The sequence below is a fragment of the Periophthalmus magnuspinnatus genome, chromosome 24 (genome assembly GCF_009829125.3).
Source record: "Periophthalmus magnuspinnatus isolate fPerMag1 chromosome 24, fPerMag1.2.pri, whole genome shotgun sequence".
NCBI lineage: Eukaryota > Metazoa > Chordata > Actinopteri > Gobiiformes > Gobiidae > Periophthalmus > Periophthalmus magnuspinnatus.
The window spans coordinates 12,924,916-12,935,159 of NC_047149.1; the positions used below are offsets into that span (position 1 = coordinate 12,924,916).

At 37.8% G+C, this 10,244-nt stretch overlaps 2 protein-coding genes across 2 annotated transcripts; both read left to right on the plus strand.

Annotated features, from left to right (window-relative positions):
- The first annotated feature begins 523 nt into the window (after positions 1 to 523).
- On the plus strand, positions 524 to 7,202 carry ttll2 (tubulin tyrosine ligase-like family, member 2). The gene is made up of 7 exons (XM_033990569.2): positions 524 to 634; positions 714 to 770; positions 1,314 to 1,428; positions 3,446 to 3,577; positions 4,170 to 4,415; positions 4,866 to 6,190; positions 6,524 to 7,202. Exons 4-7 carry the CDS (start codon positions 3,449 to 3,451, stop codon positions 6,843 to 6,845), a joined length of 2,022 nt encoding a protein of 673 aa, XP_033846460.2. The 5' UTR covers positions 524 to 634; positions 714 to 770; positions 1,314 to 1,428; positions 3,446 to 3,448; the 3' UTR covers positions 6,846 to 7,202.
- A 595-nt stretch (positions 7,203 to 7,797) lies between these two features.
- LOC117392929 (tripartite motif-containing protein 16-like) lies at positions 7,798 to 9,745 on the plus strand. The gene has a single exon (XM_033991096.2). The coding sequence runs from the start codon at positions 7,817 to 7,819 to the stop codon at positions 9,437 to 9,439; it is 1,623 nt and encodes a 540-aa protein (XP_033846987.1). The 5' UTR covers positions 7,798 to 7,816; the 3' UTR covers positions 9,440 to 9,745.
- The last annotated feature ends 499 nt before the right edge of the window (positions 9,746 to 10,244 follow it).

Sequence of the window (10,244 nt, forward strand, 5' to 3'; positions counted from 1 at the left end):
TGGAAATAAACGGTACGTAGCTTTTAACGTGCAGTGACGTAATATTTTTATTGAAGGCATTGTGTTAGAGTCAATTCAAAGAGACAATAGGGGGTTTGTAAGGGGGCGTAAGTGTTCCAGCCACACAGTTTATAAACTGTGAACACTGTGAAACTCATAAATGTTTTCATCAATCATTAAAAAAAAAAAAAATCATCACAATAAATACATGGACTTAAGTGATAAAATAAAAAGTCAAGAAGTGGGTGCGATGACATTTTAGTAATTAATTAAATTTAAGTACACAAACGTTTAGTGTTTAGTAGTTTAGTAGCGTTTTTTTTCTTGTGGGCTGAGTGGCTTGTCGGGGAGCATATAGTTCTAAAATTCTTCCACTAGCGAATAATAATAATAATAATAATAATAATAATAATAATAATAATAATAATAATAATAATAATAATAATAATAATAATAATAATAATAGCTTCATTAGTTGAGTTTGGGCTAAACATAAATAGAGCTACAGCGCCCTCTGTCGTTTACATTGAGTCTTGCTGTTGTCAGAGCGAGTGGCTGCAGCTGTTGCTAATGTCTCACACTTTCGTCCGTTTCCATTGACAGTTTGACCTGCTGTTTTTCGGCTTGGCCACAGGTAAATATTCCCCCACAAAAAGTCATAAATAACACATACACAACTATCAAGTCATCTAAAGCTGATTGTCTTTATTTAGGAGGACACAGTGTACTTATAAATGTGAACAGCACACAAGAGGGATACAGTGACCGAGGTTGGTGAGCTTTGGGGTTTCTGATTTCCTTTCAAATGTTGCTTTATGTTACTTTTATTTGTCAAAAAATTATCTATTGTGTCTGTTGGGTTTTTTTTTAATTATTATTAAGCAATGGTTTTAAACACCATGTTGATATATTGTTAAAAATATAGTACAAAAAGAAAATATGGCAAATATTTCTTTCTTTAAAATCTTCAGTTAATCTCACATCTTTGAATGATACCTTGAATGGCACCGGTCAGTGAACTGAAACTATATATTATTGATGCATAATGAACATGTTGGTTTAAACATCTGGAAAAATCCTATGCTGTAGATGCGGAAGAACCATTGACAACCAATGTTGTAAATGCTTCATCAGGTCAGTGATTAAAGTGTATTCTCTCTTTCATCATATTGAAACTTCTTCAGTTCTGGTCCAGGCTTGCATGAGCAGCGAAACGTCTTCACTCCTAAAAGATTTGTCCAGTTGACAGATTTAACTTAACTTTTAAAATCATTGTTCAACTTTAACACCTTGTGTTTTTGTGTTGTATGCAGAGTATCAGAAGCCCATGATCCTTGCTACTTTTAAAATGATCTCAGATGTCACTTGTATTAGATTTGTAAAACATACCGTAGAAGAGGACTACATCATATTTGTCAAAGGCAAAGGGTGGGTGTCTAAGTGAAAGTTTGAGTTTAAATTCCTTATTGTAATGTCTTATCATTTGTAGCTGTGCATCATTCATTTGAAGGGTGGGAGGTATGCAACCACTATACTATGGGAGAGGATGTCAAGTAGAAAACATATGTCATGAGCTCATGCACACGCTCGGGCTGTATCACGAGCGCACACGCTTTGATCGGGACAGGTATGTCCACATCAACTGGAAAAACAATATGAAAGGTAAAGATTTAATAGAGTAGGACATAATACACAGTGCAGTTAAAATCTGTTTGCATTATCTAGAATGTACCTTTTTGATATTGTTTTAATCAGCCATTTCACAATTGTCAATCTATTTTAAAGGGAAAAAAACTGTATTAAAAAAACTGCAAACACTCTAAATGTGATGTATGATATAGAGTCGATTATGCACTATGGCCCGTGAGTAATCTCTCATATCTGTCACAGAATATTTGCAACAAATGCCTAAATTCAAGTTTTCTTGCAGGTATTTCTTCAGTAAAAATCAAAAGCCAACAATGGAGCTTATCAATAATCCCACATCTAGAATGGGGCAGAAGACTAAGCTTACAAATTTGGACATACAGAAACTGAACAGGCTTTATAGATGTACTGACATAATTAAGTATAAGTTTTAATATCATAAGAAATACATAGGTGTTTTGTTTTTATTTTTTTTATTTTTAGGTCCCCAAAAAGATCAGCTGGAAGTTTGAATTTCCTACGAAATCGAGCCCCAAACTGAAATTCTGTTCACACCTCACCAGAAAGCCCATCTACAAACAGAACAGTATATCAATATTCAACTGTCCATTAAACTAATCACATTTTTGTATTGTTTATATTATGTGTGCAGTTTTCCAAATATGATTTTGTGGGAAAAGGCTGCAACCATTTCGAACCTCCCCAAAAGAATGACTTGGATTAATATAGTCTTAGCTTGTCTGGATAAACATTTCTGTCTGTAACATGGACAACAAAAAATACTAAAAGAACAAATAAATATTAGATGGTAAGATGGTACAGTGTTCAATTAAAAGAAATTAAAACAATCAACTCCCCTGGCACCACTGCACTGCACGGTGTGCCATCTGAGCCCTTCTCATATTTTCTCTATACAGAATACTTGGGGCCACCAGACTGGAGTTGCACCGCGTGCAGTCTGAGCCTGGGGTTAAAGTAAAAAAAAATACAAGTAGATTAAAAAGATGTTTTTTGATAGCTCATGAGTAAACTCAAAATGTAGACAAATATACAAGTGTCGACACAGCAGAATGTGTGGAGCTGTGACATCCAAATAGACATATTACCCATAGATCTGTTATATGTATTACATGCCATTATTTTACACCTCTTATGTGAAGTAATGGTTACAACTAGGTGATGAATAAAATAAGAATGTGACAAATCCCGTTTGTCCAGGCAGCTTGTAGTTACTGCTGCAGGCCTTTAATACACTAGGCCTAAAGCATAAACTTAAGTATTCATCCACAATTGAGGTTAAAGGCACACAGTGATCAGGCACAATCATTTCAACACAACCATTACTTAGTCTTACATTGTTTTAATTAATACTAAAACTAATTATTTTTATTGAATTAGACCTACTTCTAAAATGACCGTTGTATTACAGTTGGCTATTGTAAGTTAATAAATCAACTCATATTTGTAAATTAAATTATTACATTCAAAAGTCAGATAAATAACATCTTTTTGCTATTTTAAATAAAGCAACAATAGTCACACTTGACTGAAAAAGACGGACTACAGGGGGAGCTATTCGTTCATTGCAATCTTAAATTCATGAGTTAAAGCCAGGGATTACTTGGAAGTTTGAGTGTGCATCAGGTGACCTGCACTATATCCTATTGTATGTACAAATCATGTCTGACGATGTTTGAATAATTGAGTAGCACGTATCTATGTACAAGTTTTGCATTGTCTTGGAGCTTGTTCTTACATCTCTTCCTCCTTTGTCTCCTCTTGTTGGGACTGAGCACAGTTAATGCGCTGCTGTCACTGTGAGCCCTCTGCTGGGACAGTGTCAAGTGTGTACAGCCGTCTCAGATTTACACCCATAAACAGTGTGGATCAAACTCAAGAGGAGCAGCCAGGGAGTAAACTGCTGCCACAGGTAAGCTTAGATAGATTGATTTATTACTGTGTACAATTATGTGTGGTTACTTATTAAAGATAAATATTACTAAAAAGTAATATGTATCTCTCAAAAAATCAAAAGACATGTAAACATATTGTAGGTCTCTATCTGCTTTTTATTTTTGGTTATGTGTAGTCCAGTCACTCTTTACTTTCAAGAAGTAGCCAATCAGAATGTTTTTCTCTGTGTACAGTAGTCTTTATAAACGACACGGCTACATTTTAATCTTTTATTCATTTACCACATTCCTAGTTTTTAATATCATTCAAGTAATCATGAGATTACATTAGAATCTATTAAAAGAACAAGCACGTTGCAATAGTAATTGTAGTACCGGATAATTTAAATGATAAACTTTAACTAATAGTTTTTATGTGTTCCAGTAACTTTGAGTAATTAATGGGTTTCAGCTTCCTATTATAAGCATTATTATGTGGACTTTTCCCCATTGGAAAGGACAGGATTATTTTTACTTCTGAAACCCATGGAAAAAGTATAGTTTGAATTCAAGTTATTAACACCACTTAGACACAATTTATCAAACTAATGTGTGCATGTGGTTAAACAGTGTGGTTGTGGCAGAGGATGCTGCATGGCTGCTTCCCTGGTGTTCAGGCTGCATGACCGGGGCCCAGAGCTGGTGAGGGAGGTGCTGCTGGAGCGTGGCTGGGAGGAGTATGATAAAAGGCACCGACACGACGAAGACTGGAACCTGTACTGGAGGGCCTCGCTCTTTCACAAATCTGACTACTACAACCTGATGCCATGGCAACGGCTCAACCACCATCCAAAAACTGTTGGCATCACACGCAAGGTGTGGAGAATAATATGAAAAGTGTAAAAATGGCCCCTGAAGATTCTAAATTACTGGAAATATAACCGTGATAAATTATGCAGAAGAAAACCATGACTAAACTGGTTGTATACACAAACCAGTGCAAGCCTTAACTTTAAAAGTAAACTGAAGCTGAGTGACGCTGTGAATGAATAATTCTCACAAATGCAGTAAATATATGATAAATACTTGCAACTTTTTAGCAAAAAAATAAAATAATGGCATGTTTTGTACCTCCACTTATTTGGTGGGGTTCCTCCTGCTTGTCTTCATAGAAAAACTCTAAAATGTTCCAAAGTTTTAACGTTCTATTTCCATGGAATCATACAGGGGACATGCCAACACCGGACAGTTACATGCTGTATCGGAATATCATAAAACATGGACAAATTGAACATAATATTTAAAATGTTAAATTGTGTTTCTCAGGACTATTTGACTCGTAACCTCAGAAGAATGAGAACCACGTTTGGCTCTGGTGTGTATGACTTCAGCCCAGTTGCCTTCATCCTCCCAAATGACTACATACGTTTCCTGGCTGAGTACAACCGGCAACGCATGAGCCCGGGCCTGCCTGTCCACTGGATCTGTAAACCAGTGGATCTTTCCCGGGGCAGAGGGATCTTCATCTTCGAAGACATCAAGGACTTGGTGTATGACTCAACTGTGATAGTGCAACGCTACATCTCCAATCCTCTTCTTATTTCTGGTTACAAATTTGACTTAAGGATTTATGTTTGTGTCAAGAGCTTTAATCCGCTAACAGTCTACATCCATCAAGAAGGTCTTGTGCGTTTCGCTACGGAGAAATACCAATTGTCTCATTTAGGGAATCTGTATTCGCATCTCACCAATACAAGCATCAATAAGTTTAGCCCCTTCTACAAAACTGAGAAGGGTAAAGTAGGTCAAGGGTGTAAATGGACAATGAGCAAGTTTAGGCATTTCCTTCATTGCCAAGAAGTCAATGAACTTATTTTGTGGCAAAGAATTAACAACATTGTAACTTTAACACTCCTTGCCATTGCTCCCTCTGTTCCACACTGTCCCAACTGTGTGGAGCTTCTAGGTTTTGATATTCTCATCGATGTAAAGTTAAAACCATGGCTCTTGGAAGTCAATTACAGTCCTGCATTAACTCTGGACTGTCAAGCAGATATCGCTGTCAAAAAAGGCCTTATAAGTGACCTGATTGATTTGATGAACTACCGATGGGTGGATCGCTTTAGGGACAGAGCCTATAAGAGAAAATTGCACAAATGTTTAAAAGTCAATCGATCTTCATATGTTTCAATGCCAGCACTAACAAACGTGAAATGTTCCACACAGAAGGTTAAGGAAAAGAAACAATCACAGGTTAAGCTTCCTTTTCTCAAAATGGCAAAGAGCCAACAGAAAACTAGTGATTTAGTTCCTCGATACCAAAGACATCTACCACCTGTCGAAATGAATAAACCAGGAGCTGAGAGTGGAATAGTTAGCACTGCCAAAACTACGTATACTGACAACAAGAGTGTGGACCTGATCCTGGAGCCAAGGACAAAGTTGACAGGGACAAAAAGACTCCTATGTCCCATCATCTCAACACGTCTGCCCGACTTGTCTGAGGTTACAAACCATGATGACGATGAAACTGAAACCGAGGCTGTGCCCTGTGGAGAGACAGACGTTTCCTCTTTGACATGTGATACTCCAACACAGGATCTGGAGTCAAAGCCCTCAGCCGACTCCTGGAAGCTCCCCAACATCCACAGGTGAGACCAACCACTCATTATGTAAGCTTTGAGTGTGACTGATACAATGAGCGACATGGTGCAAACAAGCTTTCAGATTGCAAGTGTTTTTATCATGTTTACCTGTTTTCTGTTGCTAAACTTGTTTGTGTTCATAGCCCTGGACTATATGGGTCCTCAAATGAGTGACATGTACCTGAACTCTCAGAAGCACCATGTGGCTGACCTTAGTTCTAAAAAATTGTGATGAGATTTTTTTGTGTATTGCCCACTGCTAATTTCAAATAAATTACTTAAACGTAAAATGTTATGCTAAAAGCTTTGAAGTAATGTGCATGTTTTTTTTTTTTACAGTGTTGGGCAGAGACCAGTAAACACAACTTCAGGTCAGAGCAGAGACAGAGAAGCAGCAGTGCCTCCGGTCAGAGTGGGAGACTTCATCAGGACTTTCCCTTTTAACTCTGCCACTCTGAAAGCATCCCAGGACTGTCTGGATGTAAAGACAGTGATTCAAGAGCTCCTCAAACTAACCGCCAAATTATCTTATTGCAGCCGGCACAACAGGAGGCAAAGACTGGACAGTGCGCGGGAAGGTGAGGGGGATGGGGGGTTTGAGTCCCTCTTCTGGGGCCCCAAAGATCCACCTCTCATCAGCCACTGTCTGAAACATTTATAGAGGATTCAAAACTGTAATCTATATTTATGTCCAAATAATATGGAGAACACCCTGCCCATCTTACCACCTTCCATCTGTGCAATATTAGTCAAGATAAACAGCGGTCAATTAAAATCAACAAACCCCAGTTGTGTTGTAGTGTCTAAAATGTTGAGAATTTTGGACAGTTTTTGGTTTGTCTGAAGAATGTGTGGGTTTTGGGATGCAAGGGATGACTGAGTGAAGGCAGTTCCTAGACATCAGTCAAGTGCCTCTTTTGTGTAACATTTTAGAAAAGGTTAATGAACCTCTGCTGCCACTACTTGAACATGTAAACTGAAAAGATATTAATAAAAAAGACATGTTCTGACTACAGTCCTCCAATCGTCTTGAATGGTTTTGTGTAACTCATTGGTTAAATGCTAGTGTCATGTCTTCCTTGGTTAAAATGTCAAGGCCATGTGGTGCAGTATAACTTAATTTACTATATCTGTCCCTCTGACTAATGATTTATTTAGGAGGATCCCTGCTTGCTTTTCCCGTCACTGACAGTTTGCCTCATTGTGTCAGGCTGAACCTTGAACCTGTGGCATAGTCTTACAGTGAGAGGCGAACAAGGATGCCCTCAGAGAAGATTATCCTATCTAAATACTAAGTAGTGAGGTCCGGAAACATAATCTCTCTACTTATTAGCCACACTTTGGTGCAAGTGTACTATTGGTTTACATTGGGAATATCTGATTGTATTGTGGTCTTAAAGAAATATATATATATATATATATATATATATATATATATATATATATATATATATATATATATATATATATATATAAAAAGCCAAACCAACAGACGACGATCTGTTTCACAACCACTCCTTGTTCCTGCCTCTTATCACAAACCTTTGAACCTGTCCTGTAAAAACTATAATTTGTGCCTGTATTTTATTACTCCTTATTTCTGACAACTGCATGAATGATTGAAGGGCTGAAATGGCACAAGCTGGAGCCAGCAAAGAGAAATATTTGTGTTCAATTTGTTTAGATTTCCTCAAGTATCCAGTTACTATTCCTTGCGGACACAACTACTGCATGGACTGCATTACCAACCACTGGGACACACAACGGGAATTGTATACGTGCCCTCAGTGTAGAAAGTACTATGGCTCAAGACCGATTCTTATGAAAAATACTTTATTGGACGAGTTGGTGGAAGATTTCAAAACGAGTAACATCCAGACTCCAGATTCGAGTCCAGAAGATGTCCTGTGTGACGTGTGCGAGGGCAAGAAACTAACAGCGATAAAATCCTGTATGCAGTGTCTGGCATCTTTTTGCGAGAAGCATTTACAACCTCACCTCAAGTCTCTGGCATTTGCAAAGCACAAGTTAACAGAGCCCTCAAGAAATCTGCAAGAAGGACTTTGCCCAAGACACAATGAGACAATGAAGATGTTTTGTCGAAGAGAGGAGCAATGCATATGTTTTCTTTGTTCAGTTAACGAACATAGGGGACATGATATAGTGTCGGTGATAACAGAGAGGGCTCAAAGGGAGAAGGAGCTGGAGAACAGACAGCAAAACATCCTTCAGAAAATCACAAATAGAGAGAAAGAGTCTGAAATACTGCAAGAGGAAGAAATGAGTATCAATCTCGCTGCTGATGAAGCAATATTTGAAAATAACACAAAATTTGAAAACTTGATTTGTCTTATTAAGCAAAAGAAACGTGATTTTGAGAGGGGGGTCCGAACTGAACAGGAGAACAAGGTGCGCCAAGTTGGAGAGATTCGAAAAAACATTGTTGGAGAAATCGCTAATCTGAAGAGGATCAATCTTGAGATGGAGTTGGTGTCACACATTTCCGACGACAGCCTATTTCTGCAAAAGTATCTAGAACTTTCTGAAACAATGGACACCCCTGATTCCGACTACGTCCAACCTCTTCCTGTTCAATCTTTCAAAGACTTCACAGCAGCAGTTGGAGTTCTGACCAATAAACTGCAAAACGTCTTGGAAGGTTCAGCAAATGAATCTGTGGATGATCCAGCTCCTCAGACTAGAGAGGATTTTCTGAAGTATGCCCAGAACATAACACTAGATCTGAACACAGCCAACACCCAGCTAGCACTTGCCGATTTCAACAGAAGAGTTACACTCATAGGAAAACACATTGATTATGTTCATCACCCGGAAAGATTTCAAGATTGGAGGCAGGTTTTGAGCAAACAAAGCCTGACAGGTCGATGTTATTGGGAGGTGGAGTGGTCTGGGGAGGAAGGTGTGTATGTTGCAGTGGCGTACAAGAGTATTAAAAGGCAAGGATCCTCCATAGATTGCTTATTTGGGTACAATGATAAATCCTGGGCGTTGTATTGTGATAAAAAAAATTATGTATATTGGTTTAATGGTGTTAGTTGTCCAGTTTTAGGTCCACGTTCGACTAAAATAGGAGTCTACTTGGATCACACGGCCGGGGTGTTGGCATTTTATAGCGTGTCTCAAACAATGACATTGCTACACAAAGTTCAGGTGACGTTCACTCAGCCACTGCATGCAGGGCTATGGCTGTATTATCCAATAGGGATTACTGCTGCTTTTTGTAAACTCAAATAAAAAAAAATCCATTCATTCAAATCTGTAGATCTATAATTTTTAAAAGTTCTACAGAAATGGAAAGGAAAAATAGGCATCAAAATCCCAAAGACATTCATTTGAACTACTTTTTAAAACTGAGTGTTCGACGACTGTAGTTAGTTTGACGGTTTTGTTGTAATACAGTGGGTTTATGGGTTTAAATGATCAGGTTCAATATTTGTGAGTTCCCTCTTAAATATGTCTTATCAAAATAAAATGCAATCAGGTCTCATTTTGATTTATATTTGACTTTTATTTGAATTAACCTGTGTTATGATTTACATTAAAGACATGCTATCAAGGTGTAATCTTGAGGTGTTTTTTTCTGTCCCCACTGAATTTCATCGAAAAGTCATAGAGCTAAACAGACTATAAGTGGCTACAAAGGATACACATTTCATTTAATTGGTTTTGAGTAGTGTGTGAGCTATTTGAAAAGGCTGATATATGATTTTAGTGCTAAAATCATTTCCTCTGTACTGGTGTGAGTGGTGTCAGTTTGTTGTCAGGTGTAATGAGGTCGCACAGTGGCTCCATGCCGTCTTTTGTGACTCCTCATCTATTATTCCTCAGGTGTTTAAAGACCACTTAGCTCCATATTATTCTACTGCTATTTAATTTGATACTTCACAAGATTGACACATGGTGATAGAAATCTCAATCAGAGACAATTAATTATAGACACAGGCTGGAAATATACCAGTGCTTTTGTGGCCGATCTGTGAGACATGTTTTTAAACGGATCTGGTGACCATATTCACTTTTAAAATAAGCAAAATAAATA